The 25,123-nt window shown below is 43.0% G+C and overlaps 1 protein-coding gene across 1 annotated transcript in view; it reads right to left on the reverse strand.

Annotated features, from left to right (window-relative positions):
• The window catches only part of LOC130480406 (cullin-9-like), a 56,437-nt gene that overhangs the window by 29,990 nt on the left and 1,324 nt on the right, over nt 1-25,123 (reverse strand). Inside the window, exons 2-8 of the mRNA XM_056852911.1 lie at nt 11,991-12,145; nt 11,141-11,674; nt 2,877-3,015; nt 1,838-2,028; nt 1,137-1,512; nt 770-962; nt 134-341 (exon numbers count right to left, since the gene is read on the reverse strand). Coding sequence (XP_056708889.1) covers nt 134-341; nt 770-962; nt 1,137-1,512; nt 1,838-2,028; nt 2,877-3,015; nt 11,141-11,674; nt 11,991-12,145 — 1,796 coding nt within the window. The remainder of the gene's footprint in view (nt 1-133; nt 342-769; nt 963-1,136; nt 1,513-1,837; nt 2,029-2,876; nt 3,016-11,140; nt 11,675-11,990; nt 12,146-25,123) is intronic.

Consider the following 25,123-nt stretch of genomic DNA (forward strand, 5'->3'; position numbering starts at 1 on the left):
TCCTGTAGCATCGCCCTCTCAAAGGTACTTGTTTTAGCTTGTCTGAATCTAACAAAGCTTGCCTAGATATTTTTTAAAATAGCTTCCTTTCCCACTGCAGGCAGCCTTTTCCCAGTTTGGTATTTCTACTTACTGCCAAGCCAGCCTGTTGCACCAACGCTGATGTGGGGTACTCCTGCATACAGCCCAGCACGGCACGCACCCCACCTTCCGTAGCAAAGAGAACCCGCCAGTCGTACTTTGCCACAAGCACATAGAGCAATCGCAGCGCCATCACCACCAGTAGCTTCTCTTTCAATTGGTTGCTGAGCAGCTCCACCAGCATCTTCACCATTTTCTCCCTGAGGGCAACAAAAAAGGAACCTTTTAACCCTGTAGCTGTGTGATCCCTTAGGTACGGAGGGATCTGCTCCAAATTCAGAAGAATGTACCATGCGTTAAAGCAACTAGGGGTTAAAGCTCAAGACCAACTTGTGATTTGTTTGTTTAGCTTCATATTCCATTATAAGGCTCAGGATGCCTAAACGAATGCCCTTATTTCCCCCACACACACAAAAAAAAGAATGTAGATTTGCATACTCGTATTAAGATACATCTCAGCCAGGAGAGAAGCCTCTATTTCAAAAGCATCAGCTATGACACAGATGTCACCTAATGTCCTCCTTTTCCACCCACAGGAACAGGCTCCTGTTCTCCAGCCAGCCAAGAGAATTGAAAAAGGCCACCCTGCAGCTCTTGCCTGGGGCAGAAAAACAAAGACAAGACTGACCTGACGGTGAGTCCACCATCTGCTTTGATAACCTGTCTCACTTGACCAGGTTCCTCCTCCAAGAGCCTGGTGATGAACCTGAGACCAGCCATCTGCAGCGCAACTTCAGAGCTCGATTTCTGGATGATATCCCCGATGTCTGCTATTTTTTCCAAGAAGCTCCTCTTCCCTGTCAACTTCATACTGCAGAAGACTGTCCGGGGTCAAAAGTCAGATTAGTACGACATGCTCTTAAGCACAGCCCCGCTTCAAACACTCTCCTCCCCTGAGCAAAGCCACAACGCCTCTTTTGGTGCTATGGCTTCTCCCTCTAGAAACAAACATGAAAGCTTCCTGCAGTGCTCACCCAAAAGGCAAGCAGCCTTACCTTTGACCTTCTCATCCAGTGTGTCCGGGAAGGCAAGTCCTTCGACTTTGAGCAGCTCGTTAATCAGTTGTGTGTCCGTTTTCTCCGTTGTGGATGGATCTGCAGAAGGCACTTCAGCAGAGCACAGTTCCTTCTTTGGCTTTTTGGACGCCATGGCTTCCGAAAGGCTACCGCACTCTGCAAGGGTCACGTCCCCATTTTGGCAGTTCTGCTCTGCCCTCCCCTTGCTGAAGGAGTACTTGAGATAGATGTGGGAGCTCTGCAGGTCGCTTCGGGTGCAGCCCTGGCACAGCTTGCTAAGCAGCTGCAGCACTTTCCGAGACAGCTCCACGGACACAGACAGCTGGATCAGGCCTTCTTCGTCCATCCCTGACAGCTTCAAATAGAAGAGAGACAGTTCAAGTGGACATCTGTTTCTCTCTATAACCTCATTTCACTTCCCAAAGCCCAGCCACAGCCTTTAAAGGTCAAAAGCTGCAGGGAAATGTCTTGACCACACTCTTCCAAAGGATCTAGCCACGGGGGAAGTTAAGGGAGGGGGAGAATGCAGGTTTTATGCTGCCAGATCGCACCTTGTGTGCCAATGATCTAGCAAGTAATAACTGCAGCTGTTACCCTTTCAATTTACTCTATTTTCCCCTTCCAAGCACAGTTTCTTGTCTCTTTTCCATCCTCTTCTCATGCTACGCTTCTCCACTTACCTTCTCTTTGTGGTTCTGTTGGATGAAGTGAACCACTTCCTGCTGTTCATGCTGTTCGAGCTTCTTAATGAAGAAGAGCAGCTCCCACCATTCAGCTCGGTTGAGGGTCCCAGAGTGCTCATTCATCTCATCCGTCAAGTAGGGCAGAGAATACAGACCGCCGAGTGGCTTACAGTAGAATGTCCGAGTCACTGCATGCGGGAAAAACAAATATGTTGTCTAGCTCTTTCTGACATACATAATAATTAAGGTCCAGTTGGTCGGACACCCAACTTGTATGGCTTCCATTTACTTGTGTTCTATCTTCCCTCCAGTAACATATGAAGTAACACCACCACAAGGGAAGGGCGGATCACACTGGATGACAACATGCCAGCATCCTTTGCCTCCTGTGATATGCAATGCTTCTTAAAAACGTTACTGGAATCACATAGGGTTGAGCCACATGGATAAAGGGAGCTACAGTACTTGGGTACCAAGGCCAGTGAACGGGCACAGGAGGCAGTTCTTTACAACAGACACAAGACATACATTATTTGAAAAACGCAAAAGTGATTTCAACAGTCACACCCGTGTCACAGGGTGAAAAGATGTGTGGTGAATGTGCAATAAAAAGATATGCATGCCTATGGCAGAAGATATGGGAACTCTGAAAATACCTTCTGGCCAACCTCATCTTTCATTAGCACACATGTACTGCCTTTCCAAAATGATATTTATTATATATTATATATTATATATTATATAACAGATATTCTGTTTATATCTAAAAAATATAAAATCTTTATCCAAAAGATCCCCCAACTGATATTTTATACATCCTGGTATTTTCCATCGCCTCTTGTTTTTTCTTCCCCAAAGAAATTCCCTACTCCCATGTATGTGGTTAACAAGCAACTATGCGCAAATACAACAGAAAGATCATGAACAGGGAACTATTTACCAGGTATTTTACCAAAGAAAGTAAGGAATGAAAATACAGAGGATTACCATAAACATGCATAAGGAGAGGCTGGGATTAAGATGCCTCTAATCTTACCTGCAGGCAGTTTCAGGTTCTCTGTTAGACTAGATGCCTTATCCTGGGCAGCCTCTTCTTCAGGCTGCTCCCCAAAACCAGTAATCTCTATCATGTGCCAGTGTACCCAGTAGGTGTCCCCTGTAGACTGCCATAACACCTGCAAGTCAAACTACATGGTTAGAACCAACTGCTCCCCCGTCAACTCTTCCATGCCCCATAACAGGAGACGGGTTTACTCTTACTGAAATACAGAATAAGGAACTTGGCAGAGGCATAAACCAGGCTTGACAAATTCCAGGCGTCAGGTCACCATGGGGCCTAGAAATGTTACTGTGATGCCTTGATTTTTTTGTGGTAGCAATCATTAGAATTTTTGTCATATATAGCCACTTTGAAAGAGGTGGTTGTGAAATCCGCTCCTGAAGAAGGTTCCCTGGACCCAAATGACCTTAACAATTACCGTCAAGTGGCTAGTATTCCATTCATGGGCAAGGTTCTTGAGCGGGTGGTAGCTACATACTTTCCAGAGAGACTTGGAGGAGATGGATTATCTGGACCCATTTCAATCTAGAGTCAGACCTTGGAAACAGCCTTGATGACCCTGACGGATGTCCTTCACTGTACAGAGATGGGGGAGTGCAAGGTGAGGTGGGTGGTAACTAGAAAAGGGGCATTTTCTGTGGTGGCCCCTTGCTTTTGGAATGCCCTCCTCCCTTGCCCAGCACCTACTTTACTTTCTCTGAGAAGCCAGGCCAAAACACATCTTTTTTTACTCAAGCTTTTAAATAGGGTTTTTATCTTACCAGCTTTTTAATAGTCTGCTTCTGTTTAACGGATAGTTTTAATGCTGTTTATGTCCAATGGCTGGATTTAATATTGTTACGTGGTTTTAACTGGAAGCCACCTAGAGCAGGACACTGAAGAGGCAGCATTGACATATCCTAAATAAATCATCCTGGAGGCTGAAACATGAGTTAGGCTCCTAAATTTCTGAGCTGGCTTCTGGAGCCAAAGAAAATTTGTCAAGGCCTGGGATACACAATATGAAACAAACCTGAAAATGTAGGGGAGAGGGAGGGTACTGCTACTTATGCCAGTAAAAGACAAAATACTAGATAGTCATATAGAAATGTTACTGGCTCACAAGCTCATCTGCCTCCAGGTTCTGTTTTTTTCAAACAAGATAACCCTCCATTATTTATTTTTCTTCCCTGAGCGCAAATGTTGTAATCTCATGGCTACAGCAATCAAATGGTGAACCTGCCGGCATCCAGCCAACATCACATGAGGGTATGGCAGGTTCCGGACTAGATTACTGTAACTCCCTCTACGTAGGGCTGCCCTCGAGACTGATCCGGAAACTCCAGCTGATACAGAATGCTGCAGTGAGGGACCTTACAGGGACCCCACTGAGGCCCCACATTCAGCCAGTGCTCTGTCAATTGCACTGGCTCCAGGTGGAGTACTGGATCAGGTTCAAGGTGCTAGGACCTTCTTATCTGTGGGGATAATCTTATCTCTCCTGGGACGCCCCCCCCCCAAAAAAAGAGCTTCACGCTCTGCTAACAACAACTTGCTGATAGTCCCTGGCCCAAAGAGTGTCCGGCTGTCCTCAATTAGGGCCAGAGCTTTTTCAGCCCTGGCCCCAGCCTGGTGGAACTCCCTCTCCAGTGAGACCCGGGCCCAGCAGGATCTTTAGGAATTCCGCAGGGCCTGCAAGACGGAGATATTCTGCCAGGCCTGTGGTTGAGTGCAGCAACACTATGTCATTAGAGCTGGTCCCAAACTTGAATTTGGGGGCCTCACTGTTCTTTCAGGCTCACTGTGACCCATACTCTAAAGTCAAGTGCCACTTGTTTTAATTATTAGTTGATTAACAACTAGGAACTGGTTTTATAAAAAAATTAAAAGTTTGTTTTAAAATGGTTTTATAGTATTGTATGTTATTCTATTATGTTAGCCGCCCTGAGCCCAGCCCTGGCCAGGAAATAGGGCAGGGTACAAATCGAATTATAAATAAATAAATAAATACATACATACATACATGTTTACATTTATAGTTATGCAAAATGCCATTACTGTAAAAATTTTGTTCATGGCTCACTGATCTAGCTATATTAACAATCAACCTGCTGTTCACTATTTTCTTCCCTCTAACATAAACATATTTTCACTTTCTTGGATGGAGTTTCAGAGCAATTATCTTTTGTTTCATTTGCTACATTTTCAATAAGAGCCTAAGATAAATTCCTTTTACCCCAACTTTCAAAAGAAGGTTTCAAGAAAATAAAACTAAAACCAGTTAAAAACCAATAAAACAGAATCAGAAACAAAAGATTGTAACACCACAGGAATGCTAAAAAAGAAAGAAGCAGCAAAGAAGAGTTGGTTTTTATATGCCAACTTTCTCTACCACTTAAGGAAGAATCAAACTGCTTACAATCACCTTCCCTCCCCCTCCCCACAACAGACACCCTGTGAGGTAGGTGAGGCTGAGAGCTCTAAGAGAGCTGTGACTAGCCCAAGGTCACCCAGCTGGCTTCATGTGAGTGGGGAAACCAACCTGGTTCACCAGATTAGCATCTGCCACTCAGGTGGAGGAGAGTGGAATCAAACCCCGTTTTCCAGATCAGAGTCCACCGCTCCAAACCACCTCTCTTAACCACTACACCTCGCAACAACCATGGAGTTTTCAAGGCAAGAAACATTTGGAGGTGGTTTGCCATTGCCTGCCTTCGCATGGGCTGAGAGAGTTCTGAGAGAACTGTGACTGGCCCAAGGTCATCCAGCAGGCTTCATGTACAGAATTGAACCCGGTTCTCCAGATTAGAGTCTGCCTGCTCTTAACCACTAACACCACATCTCTCTAGTCAAAAGCTTAGGAAAGTAAAATAGTTTTGACCTGACGGCTAAAACAAAGACAACACTTCAAGATAAAATCCCTGCAAAAGGAACGGTGCGTGTCCTCTTACAGAGGGCAGTCTCCAGAGTGTGGGGATGTGCGATTTGTGGTGGTCCAAAGACTGTTTTGGGTATAGCTCCCCCTACCCCAGCTTGTGAATTCTTCAATGTTCATGGTTGAATTTGCAAATAAAGGACCTCGCAAGTGTGAATGAGGAACTGGAAACCAACTCCAGCCTTGCAGAAGGTATTCCATAACTAGGGTACCACTCACAGAAAACGCTTTTAGTGCCTGCCCATCTAAATTCTGAAAGGAGGGCACCCAGTAAAGGGTCTCAAAGCTAACACTAAAGAAGGGGGCAGCTGGCTGGGACATTCAAGTAACTGGCTATCATGTAGATCAGTAGTTTCTCTCCCTGCTTCCCCTCCTCCTCCCCCACCAGCTTTTTAGTGTGTGTCCCTGCAGCACACAGTATTGATAGGAGCCTAGAGCATAATTTTGTACACTCTAGCATAGACACGCCACGTGTCATTCAAGTCTTTCAGACAATTTCAGTCACAAGGGGCTTCCTAACCACGACTACAAAACATGACAATTTGAGCTAGATTTTAAAAAATAATATGTGGACTTGAAGCTGGGGGATGGGAATTCCCCAGGGTCTTGTTTCACAGAAATCTGATACCAGCAGTTGGATTTTGAAAATTAGACATAGTCCTGTGTAACACTAATGCTTAAATGCTGGCTTTCAAAAATGCTTGAGGCTGCCTTCAAGAATCTGAATTATTATTTCAGCCCTGCATGAAGAATGCTTTCTACCACATACGAGTTTTAAAGCATTTTCTAGCCATAAGCAGGAACCTTACCCAGAATGGATTAGCCTTTAGGAAGGACTTCCCTCAGTCAGGCTATCTGAGGACATCAGCCTTGTACTGTTGGAATGCAAAAGCTGTGAATGCACAATGTTTAACTATAACCGTAGGGCAAGACATACAGCCTAGGGAAAGACAAAAACAGTTCTGCCACAAGCATAGTACATTGGAATATAATGACGCCTGTACAGACTGGTAAAACCTTCACAGAATAAGAGATGGAAATGCAAACAAATACCAGATGTCAAGCAGAGCAATAAACTCCACAAATCAAAACATCATAGTTTCATCACCTAGAAGTGACAGTTCTTTATAGATCAGCTTGGTTGAAAGACAAACAAACCACAAGTGGAGCTCAGCTGAAATAGGGACAGCTTCTTTGACGAAGAAATTTGCCCAGTGCCCCTTTCCTGCAACACAGATATACTTTGGCTATTGTTCAGAGGACAATGAAAAACTTGGTGAAAATGGTCACCCATTCAGAGCAAAAAATACTGCCTTCAGTCTAATTGAGCTATGTGACACAGTAATGCATACATATCTATGTACAGGGCCAGTGTGTAGGACTAGGAGAGCGAATGCACCAGCTTCACAACTGCTTGCAAATATGCTAGGCCCACAGGTATGTGCAAAAGACAAGCACATAAGCATTTTGCTCACATGGTGTGAATGCATGTACACCGGGGGTGGGGGGAGAGCCAGAACAGCCATGAACTCCAACATCACCTCTACACACAATGGCAAATTTCACAGATATGTTGTGCGTACCAGGCTAATGGGGTGGCGTCAGACTGCCTCTACAATCAGCAACTGGCTGGAACTGTCTCAGGCAGGAGCCAGTTTTAAAAAAACACACACCACAAAATGGTGCCAAATCCACAGGGGGGGAAAGAGCAGCTGCAAAAAGATAAGGAACACACACAAAGAGCACAAGGAAGAAGAGGGTGATCTGGAAAATGTTTTCCAGTTCATTCACCACCACCCCCTTTCTGCCCTGAAAATGTTTGGGTAAACATTCAGCACAGCACTGAAAGCTCTCTAGTAGATGACCCTTCAAAACTTTGGTACTGTGCTTGTTAAACAACATTTTGCTCCTATCACAGGTCTTGCTCCGTTCTCTCTCTCACACACATGCACACTCCTGCAAAAGATGCACAATCTCCATCTGCGTCAGTGGTGGGAAAGACTCCTTTCATGGCCATGTGGGTGTGCACGCAAGGTCAACACTCCATTTCTTGCCTCCCTTATTCAATATAGCGGGGTTGAGTCCATACTGATTTATGCTATTGGTAGTCTGCCTTTGGACAAGAGGCCACAGTTAGAACAGAATATGGAGAAACGGAATGGTTTCCAATTGGCAAAGGAGTCAGACAAGGATGTATTTTATCTCCCTATCTCTTCAATGTATATGCAGAACATATTAGGAAAGCTGGATTAGATTTAGATGAAGGTGAAGTGAAAATCTGAGGGAGGAACATTAATAATTTGAGATATGCCGATGACACTACATTATTGGCAGAAAATAGTGAAGATTTGAAACGACTGCTGCTGAAAGTTAAAAGAGAAAGTACCAAAGCAGGACTACAGCTGAACTTCAAGAAAACAAAAGTAATGACTACAGGAGAATTACACAATGAGGAAATTGAAATTGTTTAAGACTTTCTATTCCTTGGCTCCACCATCAACCAAAAGGGAGACTGCAGCCAAGAAATCAGAAGGAGATGGAGACTAGGAAGGGCAGCCATGAGGGAGCTAGAAAAGATTTTGAAGTGTAACGATGTGTCACTGGCCACCAAGACTGGATTAATTCATGCCATCGTATTTCCTATTACTATGTATGGGTGTGAAAGCTGGACAGTGAAGAAAGCTGATAGGAAGAAAATAGATTCCTTTGAAATGTGGTGTTGGAGGAGCGTTACGGATACCGTGGACTGCCAAAAAAACAAATCAGTGGGTTATAGATCAAATCAAGCCTGAACTGACCCTAGAAGCTAAAATGACTAAACTGAGGCTGTCATATTTTGGCCACATTATGAGAAGACAAGAGTCACTGGAAAAGACAGTCATGCTAGGAAAAGTTGAGGGCAGCAGGAAAAGAGGAAGACCCAACAAGAGATGGACTGACTCCATAAAGGAAGCCACAGCCCTCAATTCGCAAGGTTATCTTTAGGACATTTTGGAGGACTTTCATTCATAGGGTCGCCATGAGTCGGAAGCGACTTGACGGCACTTAACACACACACACACACAGTCTGCCTTTCTCACAGAGACTCAAGGCAGATTGCATAACGCAAGTCAGTACAATCAACAGGATGAGGAGACATCCAATAAACAGTGTAATAGTACTAGGATCGCAGAAATCTGAAACGAGGCGTTAAGTATTAAACACGGCATGTTAAACAATGCAACAAATGGAAGTGCCTAAGCAAAAATATAATACAGTGAGAGCAAGATAAAAACAAACAGCAACAATAATATGTATTAGTACATCGGATTCCAAAGAACATCAGAACTGCTTTGCTGGATCAGACTAATCTCTATCCAATTCACATCACTTCTGACAGAAATCAGCCAGATGCCACTCTGCCTTTTCTCTTACAGAAAATCACAGAACAAGGATAGAACTTATAATATTCCATTCTTCACATAAACCTCATAAGCACCAAGCAAGTCAAGCCCCTTGCCGCAGCAAAGCAGTGCATCAAATTAGATGGGCAGCACCATCCTACAGTAGGGGGGGTAGTTGCAGCAGGCCCAGGGCTGAGCCACCACTTTTGCAGGCGCAAGTCTGCACCGGCAAAAGGGCTCAGGGAGCAGTCAGCCCCACCCACGGGAGAGCCCCCTTTGGCCATTGCTGGCGCTGCTGCAAAGCTCCCTAGCACCAGTGTAAGTAGCCCTGCGCAGGTGTTAGTGCCCCTTTAGCCGGCACAAGTGGCTCTAATGCCAGCGCAAGGGTCAGGCCGGCTCCTAAGGCCATTCGTCCCCCTCCCCTCTGGATTGCACTATAAATGTATTGCTAAAATTCTTAGAACATGGTACTTCCATAAGTAGCATTTGCTTAAATACTTCTTCAGCCAGATCTGGAGAATGGAGTTGTCCCTGTTCCATTTTTGCAAACACTATTTTCACAATGACATGCAGACATGACTGGAGATTTAATAGATCATCTTGAACTTGCTACATTTTTTATTTTTCTGGTCCCCATACAAATAGCCTGCAGCCTTTGCCCAAGATTGTATTTCTCTTTGCCTAGTAACAAAGACAAGTCAGTAACCCAGTATTTGCAAATGAGTAGAGACCTTTAGCAGTGAAAAGTAGAACAGAGCGACTGATATGCTAGACCCAAACAGCAACCTTGCAGAACAGTGACTAATTAACTAGGGCTACACAGCAGGAGGCTTGTTTTTCTACATAGCAGAGACAAAATGGGAAAAGCAGTAATGGGGGGAGCAGTAACAGGCAAAGGAAAGTACATTTTGGTGAGAATTCTTTCTCAAAGCATGGGAAAAAAGGATGGGTGCCTGTCCCAGGGGAGCTCTGAACCTAAATCCCATGTGGGAGGCAACAGATGGAGGACAAGGACGGAAGGGAAGGTGCAGGGTAGCAAAGGATGACTAAGACAGTTGGACAAAGCCACAAGTTGCCTAGGAAGTAGCGGATTTCCCATCTCGAGGCAGAAGATTGAATAACATCAGGGGTGTGCATTTGAATATTTTAAAAAGGAAAAAAAGACATTTTCATTGAAGCCGTTGTTATAAAAAATCCACATTGAAGAAACAGAGATAGTGAGCATTGGTAAGAAAATTTTCTCCAGCAATGGTAAAAGCAGCTTCACAGTGGCAGTTCTCAATAGGAAATGACACAGAAGGAAAAGGTCACAAAGCTCTTCTTTGTCCCCCTCCCTTGCTAGTCTCCCCCTTGAGATTGCAGCTCCAGCCCCCTGTACGCCAGCAAAATGGTTTGAAAGATCACAGAACTACAGGTGTCATTCCACCCTTTAAGCAGCCACTGAGAGCTCAACTGAACGAGATGTAACTTAAAAAAAAACACAACCTCCTGGTAGAGTGTTTGATAATGGTCAGGGTAGGGGTTTGATTTTTTTTACTCCTCTCTTATATCGGTTTCCTGGATAGATATTGTCCACTTTAATTATTATCCCCAGTACACCCTACCATGACTAACAGCAAATCAAGGAGAAAAGGATTCGGGGATTACATCTGAAGGTGTCTGAAGGATGGATCTGGCAAGTCATCCTATAGCAACAGACCGCAGACACCCTACAGGCCTGCAGACATCATGCAAGTAATAAAAAAATAAGCTGCTATGCTTCCAACTTCTGGAATCAAAATCTATTAATGGAGCTTAAAAATGTGATTTATGTGGGGTCCAAATCTCAGTGCACCATTAAATCAAAAACACATGAACCAAAGGAGGAATCAAAATGAAAGTTCCGTTTCTTTGTCTCCTAGTAAGTCCCCCTGCTCTGCTTCAACTTTCTTTACATCACATACCTGCACAGGAGGCATCCCACTATTGCTCTGGCGAAACTCTCCCTCATCTCCAGCATTGATCTCTTCATAGTCTTCCAACATGCGCACAGTCATCCCTGGTTTTAGATTCTCCTGTACATATTCTACATAGCTGCTACGGTTGGAGAAATCTGACAAAGTCAAGAACACATTCACTGGTTTTTTCCGTGGTGAAGGCTTTGGATTTACCAGAGGCACCTGAATTGCGGTGCAAGTGGGACCCTTGGGCTGGAAGATGGAGCGAACAACTCGAGGTTGAGTCTCCCTCAGGGACAGAAGCTCCCTCTCTTGGCTGCGATCCCAGCCCATCACTCGCACAAGCTCTGAGATGAGGTTAGCCATGGCCATGCTGAAATCAAACTCCCGCTGCACACGGCTCTTCTCCCCAAAGTTTGCACTGGGGGCTGCACAGTCTTGGCGCTCCCCTCCCAGTTCTGTGGTGCTGTTGAGCTTGTCCATGAGGGAGGTGACACACAGGTAGCGTTTCACCAGAGAAAACAGTAGCTTTCCTGGAATCTGAAACAGACATAGCACATCAGACGAACAGTGAGAAAGTAACTTTGCCTTCTAGTTAAGATCTGTTTAGCTAGACATTAGTTCTGTCCATCCTATTTCTCAGTTTCCACTGCCTACCATGAGCTTTGTTTCAGACATTCCCCAAAGTAGACAGGTCCCTAGATAACCTTAATCAGTGTTCTCATCTGAAACATCAACCTCTAAGCTACCCAACCCTCATCTCATCTGCTTCTCAGAGCCCTAAGTTCTGGACTCCACTTTCTTCAGAAGAGATCCCTTTCATTACCACATCACAGCAAACCAAGTCAGTTGATACCTGAGGAAGATGAATCCCTTCAAAGGACATGCAGTGCTCTTCAGAGGATGTAGTTTCTGCAAATAGTTCCAGGAGAGTATAGCGACTATCAAAATCCATATGCTGTTCAATGCCATCCTGCTGACTCAGGGACAAGAGAACATAGGCTCGGCTTCCTGAAACCAAAACAGGTCAGCTTAGTGCAGCCCTAATACCTTGCTAGGGAGATAAAGAGAACATAAAACAGATACACCCCAGCATCATACATCTACTTAAGATGGTGACAACGTATTTACCACCAAGGCCCATTTTAAGAATGTACTATGACCAAAAGTTACCATTCTCTGTTTACAGAGAAATAACATACATTTTTATGAACATGGTAAATGTCCACCATGAATATCCTCACAAACCATATATTAACAAAAGACCATCCCAGCTGACCAAGACACCTGGCATTCATGGTCTGCACCTGCTGTCAAGAGCCTTGGTGTGATTCTTGATGCCTCCTTATCAATGGAGGCTCAGGTCACAGCCGTGGTCAAGGGGGTCTTTTACCACCTCCGCTGAGCCAGACAGCTGGTGCCTTACCTCTCCTGCCCTGACCTAGCCACAGTGATCCATGTGACGGTCACCTCTAGGCTGGATTATAACTCGCTCTACATAGGTCTGACCTCGAGACTGATCCAGTGACTCCAGCTGGATCCAGTGACTCAAGGGGTCCTCGCTGCGAGAACATATAACACCAGTGCTGAAACAGCTGTACTGGCTCCAGCTGGACTTTCAGAACCGGTTCAAGGTGCTGGTATTGACCTTTAAAGCCTTAAACGGTCTGGGACATCATACCTACAGGACCACATCTCCTGGCATACCCCCAGAAAGCCTTACGCTCTATGAATAACAATTTACTGGTGGTCCCCAGCCTGAAGAATGTGCAGCTGTCCTCGACAAGGACTAGGGCTTTCTCAGCCCTGGCACTGGCCTGGTGGAATAGTCTTTCTAATAACATCAGGGCCCTGCAGGACCTTAAGGAGTAAAACGGAACTATTCCGCCAGGCCTGCAACTGAGGACAGTTGCGAGGTTTTACATCGTTGCTGGCCTCCCCATCTCCCCCACACTTCCCCCCCGAACCTGTGGGGGCTCAATCGGCTTGGTTCTGTAGTGGCTATTATCATCTTTATGCGAGTGCCATCTTGATTTTATAATTGCTGTGATTTTATGGCTGTTATGACAATTAATGTATTTTAATGTTGAAGTTTTATAGTTTCATGTGATTTTAGATGTTGTTACCTGCCCTGAGCCCAGTCTGACCGGAAATGAGGGCTGGCTATAAATTTAATTAATAAATAAATACGCCCAGGGGTTCAAATTCAACCTCTTGAAATCATGAAATGCTGGAGCAACAACACACTTAAGATAATAACAAATAATTAATCAGAGAAAATTATTAGGTTATTTATAGTTTGCCTTTCTTGCTGAGACTCAAGGCAGATTACATAGTGAAAGTCAAGTACAATCAACAGGGATGTACATCCAAAACAATGCTGTAGGGTTTGGACTACAGGAATCTGAAAACAAATGGAAATCTCAAACAGAAGTGCAACAAAGCATGAACTTCTAAACACAATACATTAAGTGGTGTAGAAAATTCCTAGTTTGGAGCATACTGACATTGTTAGGTAGCGATACAAGTGGTGTAGGTCACAGACCATATCCCTTCACCAATGCAACTTTCTGACCATTTTGTTACAGTACAGTTCTATTTACCTGTGCAAAAAAAAAAAAAAAAAAAAGCCCTGATGAATAATTCTGTTGTACATAGTTTGCAGAAAACCAGGAGAGTGGGAGCCTTCCTAACCGCGTTACAGAGGCCATTCCATAAGGTGGGGGCCACAACAGAGAATGCACAAGTATGGGTGGTTACTGACTTTGCCCAATTGTAGGATGGTACTTGTAGAAGCATGGCTGGAGTGAGCAAAGTTGTCATGGAGGAGTATAGGGAGAGAGGCGGTCTTGCAGACAAGAGAGACCAAGGCTACGAAGGGCTTTGTGTGTGAACAAGAATTCCAATACCTATTCTCAAACTTATCTTCACAATCACGAGGACTAAAAAATGACAAATGACAGCTGCAAATGACAGCTAAGGTGCTCAGTGATCTTAGAGTGTTTGCTGACCATTTGGGACAGTACAGCACTTCAATTGGGAGAATTGGAAAAGATGGCATCCTGAGCAGACACATTGACACGTCACTCTTGCCCCTATTTGGAAAGAAGCTATTATTTTGTTGAAGGACTATTGAACTGATAAGCTGTTAAGGTAACGGGAATTCTGCTGTGATTTCATTTATTGGGAAAACAAGCAAGAGCCACCTGTTCTGCATAAGAAAAGAAAGGTTTGATAGAAGGCTTGTGGAGGAGTTTTTGCATGTGTGCGCTTCCAGAAATCAACTCCTAAGCTTAATTGATGATTTTAACCTACAGATGTCTACATACACGTTGGGGGTAACTTCTGAAAGCAAGCTGTTTGAGGCAATTAAAAAAAAACACACCAAAAACCTAAAACTTATTATTTTCCCCCTTCCAAATGACAGATGCGGTGCTCAGTGATCTAAGAGTGTTTGCTGGCCACTTGGGACAGTATAGCACTTCTGAACTCTTAACCATAGTTAAAGAGGCTGGGAGTTAGCATCCGCCCCTGTCCAGCTCCTGTTTTACTATGATTAAAATTCACAATGGAACTGGTTTTCACTCTAACTAGGGTTCCCATCTTAGCAATTATTTCAGCCAAGGGCTCAATGCAAATTTCAGCCCCAGGTTAAGCAAAGATCATTAATACCAGGAGGATAAAGATGCTACGCATCATTAAGGTCAGGAAAACAAAGGATTTATACTAGGCATAGGGAACATTTTATTGTTATTATTGTTGCTTTTTATGGATCACCTTGAATAGCTATTGGCAGAAGCATGGCATTAAGGATAAGCTAACATACAGAAGCCCACTCATTGCCTGCTTAACCATAGTCAAGAAGATCAAGGGTGTTATATCTGCAACAGCTTCTAATGAATGATCCCATCATGATTCTTCACTCCTAAATCTTCAGAGGTCTAAGTAAAAAACAGCATTTAATTAACAATACACAAACAGCATATTTAAGTGAAACATTTGATAACTACTGTAGACTAGTTAATAAATAACTGCCACAGATTTTAAAGGATGACTGAGACCTTGTTCAATATTTGCTTCTTAAGAATAGCTGCAATAGGTTCCTCTTCCATCAATCATGTATTTTTTTATTACAAATTTAGACTTTACGAAGGCCTGGAAGACAGCAATGAAATAAAGAATTATCTGAAATGGTGATGGTCTAAGGGTCTGAACTGGAAAAGCAAGATGATGACTCTTAGTTGCTCTACAGATTTATGATGCTGAAAACTTTTGTTTCTTTTTACCACCATAAACGTTTTTATATATCCTTTGGAAGTACTTAGAACCTTTTAAAGCCGGACGTTCTACCTAATATAATGTCCTGTTTTATATGGGGTATGTTCCTGAAAATTTGTTTTGTATAGTACAAGGTGAGGACAAGATAAAATATAGCTTAGGAGCTTCCTTTTACAACCACTGAAAATGTGCCACGGACTCAAGCTAGCCAGCGGAACATATTCCTGCAAATCTTTAAACAGTCTTGTAATTTATCTATGGAAGGCACAATTACTTGGTTACTTAAAAGAAAATCTAGTCAGCTGTCTGCCTGATATGACAGGACAACACAGTAAATATGCGTCAGTTTGTGTGTGTTATGAAGAAGCAAAAGACATGGAGCAGGCACTTATTCAGGGCTAAAAATGTGAATTGAATACAAACACACACACACACACATAAAAGGAAGAAAAAGATAGGGTTGCGCATGTCCCCATTTTTAAAAACCCACAGATTGCTATAAACAATCCTGGATGTCACATGAAGCACAACATACACTGCCCACCACTGGACTGGTATAACAGAAGTAGGAGCAGGGCTAGGATTAACAGAGAACAGGTGGTAGATAAATATGTTGCTGGGATGTGTAGGCTGAGCTCCTGGAAGCAGGAATAGGGACCAAAGAGCCCTCTGCAGAATTTCAAGATTGATGAAGTAGGACTGGGTTTTCATTACAAAGTTAGGAGTTTAGTGGAGGAAGGGGGAAGCAACACCATGAGACAGTGGTAAAAGGTTAAGCTTCATGGAAGTATTTGGAAAGTTCAAAGCAAGTGTGGTTTTTATCCAGCCATTCCAGACAATATGAATTCTGGTGCAAGAAGCAGAACATCACACAAAACAGAATTACCTATAACACAAATGCCTCAACAGAAAAGCCATGGTTCTGTTAGTCTCAAAAGGTGTCACAGAACCCTCACTTTCTGTTCTAAGAAACAAACACGATTACGCTTCTGCGACAAAACTGAGCAGCATGTATGTATAAAACAAAACATTTCATTTATAGGAGTGTTTATGTAAATATGAATGTACTTTTCCAATCATTTATAAATTTTGCATATTCCGGCTTCATTATTCTAACAGTTAAGTTCCTACCACAAAGCAGCTTTGCCCATGCAGACAAGGTTTACACAAAATAGCAAAAAGTTGTATCCTACCACTGTGCACATTTAAGAGTGTTGCATTCTGTCAGCAGCCTCTTATGTCGACAGAACGTACCTTGCATTGACGGAAAGCATTGCCCTTAGCTGCACATGATGGTTTGGGTAGGATACAGCCCTGCGAATCTGGCTGAGTGAATCATGAGTTCTACTATAATATTCATCTTGGTGTAGGAAAAACCATACAATCTAGAACATATGAAGGACACTACTAATATATTTTCAACTAGTGGTCTACACAGAAGCAGCTACCCAATTAAGGTACATACATTTTGAGGTCTGCTTTCAAAATGTTACTTTCAGATATCAATTTTTTTTTTTGAAAAAGTATACAAAAGACGGCATCAGATAATTCTAACATTCGACTTCATGTGCCTTGGTTATATCTCTATACGTCTGTTTCTTTCTAAGCAGAGCTGAGAAACAAACATGTTTTTAACCTTCTTTTTCCTCCTCCATAATTAATTCAAGAACTCAAATATTTAATAGGGGTTTTTGGTTTGCAATGGCAGGACTCTCTCACTACAAACTCCTGAAAGATCTCAAAAGAAAGATAAAGGAAAGTTTGTAATATGAACTTCAGCTGACTATCTAGCTTGCGAACAATTCCAAAAGCTGGTGACTAATTCTCAGAACTCCTTCCTCAGAAGCCTGGGGGAGACTGTAGGAAGTGAAGCCTACACAAAGATTCTAAATAACTATAATTACCAGATTGTTACACTGTGCCATAAAAAGGGTAGACAATAAATCCAAACTAACCAATTTAATTTTATAGATGGTGGATTTAATATCTGAATACTAGAATTTACATCACACAAATTTTAATTGCCAAGTTGCCTAGCTGGTCTCTAAACCTTCACAATATATTCTGAACTTTACTGGGTGCATCTCAAAGTACAACAGCTTCTATGTGTCCACATGCAGAGATAGGCAAATTCAAGAGCTTCGAAAGAGAAAACTGATGTCGTGACTGACTTCGTCATGAGGATGGATACATTAAAATTTGAAGGATCTTGCATGATATTACATCTCTCACATTTAAGTAATAACTGAACAGTTCTGTGAAGAAATAAAGAAGGCTCAACATGGTGGTTCAGGTTGGGCATTACATGAAATTCTGGTTTATTTGAACTGTAGTTAATTTGTGAAACCAGGATTCCACTAATCAGGTTGTCTTTCTAGATCGTGGTTGCAGCTTCATTTGTCTTCTGTTAAAAAAAAAACACTGGCTGCTGTTCCACCTGCACTGTAACACCAGCCAGTGACATCACCATTTATCATGGGTTGGTGACAAGATGTGGAAGCGGAGATCTCTTGGTCCAGAAAGCAGGCTGGTTTATGCCCACAACTTCTAGGTTTTCAGATTAACCCTTTCCTCACACTAAATCATGAGAATGCAGCTGTGCCTTGCCCATGTCAGTACCTACTACTAGTTAAAATGGATACTAGACATGATGCATACCTATTCTCTCCATGATCAGAGGAGTATGCCTATTATATGAGGTGCTGTGGAACACAGGCAGGACAACGCTGCTGCAGTCATCTTGTTTGTGGGCTTCCTAGAGGCACCTGGTTAGCCACTGTGTGAACAGACTGCTGGACTGGATGGGCCTTGGTCTGATCCAGCATGGCTTTTCTTATGTTCTTATGTACCTGTACCCACCCTTTGGGATCTGCTCTAGTACAAAATAAGAAGCTCTGGGAGGAAGCAACTTGGGGCAGAAAAAGGGAATGTTAGTAGCTTCTTGTCTCAGCTATAACTATTACAATATTTGTTAAATAAAATACAAGTTGTGATCCTGAGGGAAATCACAGGGGAAATAACAATGTGGAATTTCCCATCCCAAAATTGGCCCCTCCAGAATTTAGCAGTCCAGGCAGAGAAACTGTAGAATGAGTGTATTTGAAGAATCACCAGGGTGGGGGTGGAGCCACTGGGGAGGGCGAATCTTATCAATGTACCGTATGTTTGCTGGATAGCTTTTAGAGAATTGCTCTCCTTTTTTTGTATCAATTAACTTTGTGATTACTATGAGGTCTTTTAATCATGAGTTTGTTTCTTTGTTTTTCAGAGAGGCTTCCTAGGCCAAAGTTTGAGAACTCCTCCTTAAAATACTATTTTTCTTCAGAATTTGCAAAAATTATCTTACCCTACTCTGTTTGATCATCAAGCATGTCCACTGTAGGCTTCAGCTAAATTATTGAGAGCTGTCATTGTCAGGTGAATAGAGAGTTGCATCTGGATCAGGGAGACCAAGGTTAAGATTCTAGCTCTGATTCTGGCTTTCACAGTCAGAAGGAGTCACTTGAGCATTGCTTTTTTGCCCTGTGTAATACTGAAGTTAGGAACCCTGTGGCGCAGAGTGGTAAGCTGCAGTACTGCAGTCCAAGCTCTCCTCACGACCTGAGTTCGATCCCAGCGGAAGTCGGTTTCAGGTAGCTGGCTCAAGGTTGACTCAGCCTTCCATCCTTCTGAGGTCGGTAAAATGAGTACCCAGCTTGCTGGGGGTAAAGGGAAGATGACTGGGGAAGGCACTGGCAAACCACCCTGCAAAAACAAAGTTTGCCTAGTAAACGTCGGGATGTGACATCACCCCATGGGTCAGGAATGACCCAGTGCTTGCATAGGGGACCTTTACCTTTTTTAATACTGAAGTTAATGTACATCTTGAACATGAATGTCAGATTGTGAATGTGCAGCTTAAAATTCTTTGTGCTGCCTAGGATTCTGCATGCCTAACAATCATAGATTAAGTCTTGTACCAAAAGGAACTGACATTCCGCCTTCTGCTGCCAAAATCCTGAAGATGGCAAAAATTTCAAGGCCTGGGAAGGAGCAGGCAAGAGGCAGTATTCTTTAAGGCTGCAGTCAGTACAGTAGCCTAGCAAAACTCTAGATACAGGAAGATTCCCAGATACTGATTCATCACATCAGTGATGTTACCCATATGGTCAGGTTGTAGCCAATCCCTTATTAGTCATGGGTAACCTGATTATTCTACAGACTCCATTCAGGTTTCAGAAAATTTTTCAAAGAATGGTTCAGATTCTGCGCTTGTTTTAAAAAGAAACCAAAATTTGCTCTGGTCCACTTTGCTCTGGTCTTTCCAATAGCAAAAAAGCAACATGGGTCAAAACTGAAAGAAACTTCTCATCCAGTTTTAAGTGTTTTTAAATCTAAAAAAGATCTATGAAATTAATAGGCATCAGTGATATCAGCAAAAAAATATTGCCACAAGAAGAGAGAAGAGTTGGTTTTTTATATGCCAACTTTCTCTACCACTTAAGGTAGAACCTGCTCACAATCACCTTCCCTTCGCCTCCCACAAAAGTCACTCTGTGAGGTAGGCAGGCTGAGAGGTCTTAATGGAACTGTGACTAGCCCAAGGTCACCCAGCTGGCTTCGTGTGTAGGAGTGGGGAAACCAACCTGGTTCACCAGATTAGCATCTGCCACTCATGTGGAGGAGCGGGGAATCGAACCCGGTTCTCCAGATCAGAGTGTACCCCTCCAGATCAGAGTCCACTGCACAAGAATGCTCTGAGTTCAGTTTTCTTCTGAAGTCTCTGATCAGGTAGAACTTGTTAGGAGAAAAAGCAAATACCTCATTAGAAGTTCTTAAAGCAGCATCAGCACTCCTCACTAATGAGAGGAAGACAAGAAAGCTAGTTGATGAAATTTGATCTGTGTCAAAAAAAAATTGTAGTTAAAAACTGGGAACAATTTTTCCCCAGTGTGTTTCCAATTAATTTATTTTCAGACTGCCTTTCTCACTGAGACTCAGGATTACAGAATAAAAGCAATGAATACATACAGCATAAGACATCCAGTAAACAATGTTACAGTACAGAATTAAAAGACAATGTGAACAACAAACTGCCTAAGGCAAGGTATGTATTAAGAGGAATTACAAAAGTAGAGGGCAATGGTGACGTCACCCCATGGGTCAGTAATGACCTAGGTGCTTGCACAGGGGACTACCTTTACCTTTTAATGCAGTAAAAGCAAGAATAATTGTTGCAATAGACTACAATCCTATTCCATTACAGAGGCACCCTTCCTGGACTGTTCCATTGGGCTACAGTTATAATCTCTTCATAAAAATGCCCTCCTCAAGATTACTGTCTTGCACATTCTGTGGAATGACAGACGTGTGGGAGCCGGCAGGCCATTCCACAGGGTAGGAGCCAGCACACAGAATGCGTGAGAATGGGCAGTTGCTGATCTTACTCATTTGCAGGGTGGTACCTACCAGGGTGGATTTGATTTAAATCAAATCAATTTAAATCTCTAGTCAGTAAGACTAGATTTTCATAATTTAAATCACTAGTCAGTAAGACTATATTTAAATCATGGTTTTCTACATAAACAGCACTTCTCATGATGTTAAGAATATAAGAAAGGCCCTGCTGGATCAGACCAAGGCCCATCAAGTCCAGCAGTCTGTTCACACAGTGGCCAACCAGGTGCCTCTAGGAAGCCACAAATAAGACGACTGCAGCAGCACCATCCTGCCTGTGTTCCTCCGCACCCAAAATAATAGGCATGCTCCTCTGATACTAGAGAGAACAGGTATGCAGCATGACTAGTATCCATTCCAACTAATAGCCATGAATACCCCTTTCCTCCATGAATACGTCCACTACCCTCTTAAAGCCCTCCAAGCTGGCAGCCATCACCACATTCTGGGGCAGGGAGTTCCACAATTTAACTATGTGTTGTGTGAAAAAATACTTCCTTTTATCTGTTTTGAATCTTTCACCCTCCAGCTTCAGCAGATGATCCCACGTTCTAGTATTATGGGAGAGGGAGAAAAACGCCTCCCTGTCCACTCTCTCCAAACCATGCATAATTTTATAGACCTCTAACATGTCTCCCCTTAGCCACCTTCTTTCCAAGCTAAACAGCCTTAAGCGTCTTAACCGCTCCCCATAGGACAGTTGCTCTAGTCCCCTAATCATTTTGGTTGCTCTTTTCTGCACCTTTTCAAGCTCTGTAATATTCTTTTTTAGGTGTGGTGACCAGAACTGTACACAGTATTCCAAGTGTGGTCTCACCATAGATTTGTTCAAGGGCAGTATGATATCAGCAGTTTTATTCTCTATTCCTCATCTAATTATGGCCAGCATGGAATTTGTCTTTTTTACAGCAGCTGCATGCTGGTTTGACATCTTCATTGAGCTATCCACTACCACTCCAAGATCTCTTTCTTGGTCTGTCGATCCTCCAGGGGGAGAATAATATGATAAACGTCAGGCTATAAACACAAAGATCCCAAGACTTGTGGAATATTCTGCTCAAATGGTTTCACTTTCATTTTTACTGTTTGCCCCTCCCTCCTCACACTTAGCTCCTTGTGCAGATCTATTCCACTCCAAACAATCTTCTATTCATTTAACTTTTTGAAACTTAGCACTTAAGAGGTATGGGGTGGGTTCTGGGTACATAGATCCTCCCTCCTCCTCCACTGGGGGCTTGAGTGACCTAAAGGTTGAGCTGAAATGCTGACAGCAGTGGTAATGAAAGCACCCTCCTCAAGGGGGACAGTAGGCAGACCATCGAACAGAGGGGCATGAAGCAGGGAGATCACACTGAGGAAAGAGAGGACAGCAGGAGGGCAAGGAGGAGGTGAGGGTCAGTGTTGGGCTAAGGGGGGGGGGAGAAGTAGTAGTGTATGGATGGGAAAAGATGGGAGGAGGATGTGATAATGGGGGGAAAGGGCAGAGAAAGGTGGTGGAGGGGATCAGAAGCCAGAGGAGAAAGCTGGGAGCAATGAGGGAATTTTCCCATGAGTTTCCTAGGGGTCCCTATTTGGTACAACATATTAAAGAGCTCAGTGTTTTCCATGTCATACATTTAACTTAATATCCAAAGTTGCTAATGACTATATGACCACTGAGACAATATGAAACTTCCTATCCAAATACTACTTTCCTATGCTTTCTACTAGATTTTTTTCTAATTTCAGCTTTTATTTTTTTCCTAACAGGTAGAAAAAATTAAGACACTCATGCTAAAGTAGTATAAAGTACCATAGTCTGCAGCTCTCTCTCAAGTCTTGCGTATACTTGTAATTTTGCTTGTAGAAAAACAAAGGCATTTACCATTTTAAATTTCATAAATATATTCAACAGTACAATGTCATATGTTAAATTACAAATGATGCATTTTATGGTATTAAAAGGAATAAAATACATTTAGGTTTGATAGGAAAATAAGTACTGCACGTATTTCTATTTTCCCCCAAAGCGCCCCCCCCCCCAGTTTTCCCCCATGGCTTCAAAATTTCTGCGCCTCTATCACCGTAGTCGCCAGAGACCTTTAACCATCCCTGAGATGGAACAGGCCAGAAGTGTGGATGGCAGACTCCTAGCAAGATGCATTACTTAGAAGTTCTGGTTCTGAGTAGGTCCTGCCAAGCATCTCTGTAACCCAGGGTGTGAGACAATTAAACCAGGATTCCCCACACATACAATGTGAAGCCATAGTTACTCTGAATTATGGCTTCATGTTGTCTGATCCTCATTTAATGAAGCCCAGGTAACTATGGCTGGTTAAGCAGTCAAGTTGAGACATGCCACTAGCCATCACATACAAAGCCCTTCATGGCCTCAGTCCTCATATCTGCAGGACTGCCCCTTTCCCTAAACTCCTCCACAATAGCTTCACTCATCTCAGCAGGGCCTTCTGCAGGTGCCATCTGCAAACCTGCAAAACCCATCTGCCAGTACTCATGTGCTCTCTGTTGTGGCCCCCACCTTATGGAACGGCCTCCCCGACAAAGTCTCCCGCTCTCCTGGCCTCCCCTCATCTATGCAAAACAGAATTATTTAAGTGGGCTTTATTTGCACTGGTAAATAGGACTGTACTGTAATAAAATGGTTCAGAAAGTTGAACTGGTAAAATGATAAGGGGCTGTGGCCTATACTGCTGCCTATCGCTGTAAGTATGCTCCAGACTAGGTAGTTTCTACACCATTTAACCTATCATGTTTAAATGCTTATAATTTGTTCCAGGTTTGTTTCAGCTCTGTTTTAGATTTCTGTTTGTTTTCAGATTTCTGCAGTCCAAATCCTATTCTGTTCACTGGATGTCCCATCTTGTGGATTGTACTTGACTTAGAATCAGAGAGTTGGAAAGGGTCATTCATGCCATCTAGTCCAACCCCCTACTCAATGCAGGATAAGCCTAAAGCATCACAAATGTTCATCCAACTGCTGCTTGATTACTGTCAGTGAGGGGGAGCTCGTCACCTCTCCAGGCAACCAATTTCACTGCTCAACAACTCTTTTACTGTAAAAAGTTTTTCCTAATATCCAGCCGTACCTTTCTGCCTATAATTTAAACCCATTATTGTAAGTCCTATCCTCTGCTGCCAACAAAAACAGCTCCCTGTCCTCCTCTAAGTGACATCCCTTCAAATACTTAAAGAGAGTAATCATGTCCCCCCTCAATATCCTCTTCTCCAAACTGAACATTCCCAAGACCCTCAGCATTTCCTCATAGGGTTTGGTTTCCAGGCCCCTGATCATCCTCATCGCTCTGCTCTGGACCTGCTCCATTATGTCCATTGTTTTTGAAGTGAGGTCTCCAGAATGGCCCACAGTACTCCAGGTGCGGCCTGACCAATGTGGTATAGTGGGACTATGACATCTTGTGATTTGGATACTATGCCTCTATTGATATACCCCAAGATCGCATTCGCCTACTTATATTATGTAATCTGCCTTGAGTCTCATCGAGAAAGGTAAACTAAAAAAACCCTAAATAAATACATTTAACTGTGGATTCATATCATGTCTGAATCAGGCCCCATGCTATCACCCACCAAATTTCTGCAAATGTTGGAGGCATCTGAGGGCATTCATCATGTTATTTAAAAAAAAAGTCAGCATCATATATTTAACACTGAATTGTCTGCATGTGAACTGGAACTGCATGCACCAATTTACTTGACAAGAACAAAAACTAAACAACTTCAGTCCAAACCAGAAAATCTAATTGTTTGTCTCCCCGGGCAAGAGACATTTCTCTTCCCACAAGCTTACGAACTGTTCCTAGAATAAAATGCAAGCATCAAAGCACACCCTAGCAGTGAAGTATCATTTAGACCAACAGTACTTGAAATACCAAGGAATTAACACTAAGATTAACAATTTTAAGCTGTCTCATATGCAATTTAAGATAGCTACAGAAGGCCACTACCCCAAGGCAAACAGCACCCTCTTCTCTTTCCTCTAAAAGAGTCCAAGAGGAAAAAGATAAGTCTTGTGAGAACCTTACAGGTGGCCACTGCTGTAGAATACCTCTGGGGAAAGGGAAAGGGAAAACCTCAGTCTGTCAGGAGATAAATTTTAGGGCCCAGTCCAGTCCTAAACAAAATTAAAACAACAGTAAACCAACTAAAAAAACCCACAGAGAAATTCTAAGGGTTTTTTGCTAAATATGGAATCATTTCATTCATAAGGTAAAATTCCCAGGTACAAAACAAAGGTTCTGTGGAAGTTCTCAAAAT

Source organism: Euleptes europaea, chromosome 7 (assembly GCF_029931775.1).
Source record: "Euleptes europaea isolate rEulEur1 chromosome 7, rEulEur1.hap1, whole genome shotgun sequence".
NCBI lineage: Eukaryota > Metazoa > Chordata > Lepidosauria > Squamata > Sphaerodactylidae > Euleptes > Euleptes europaea.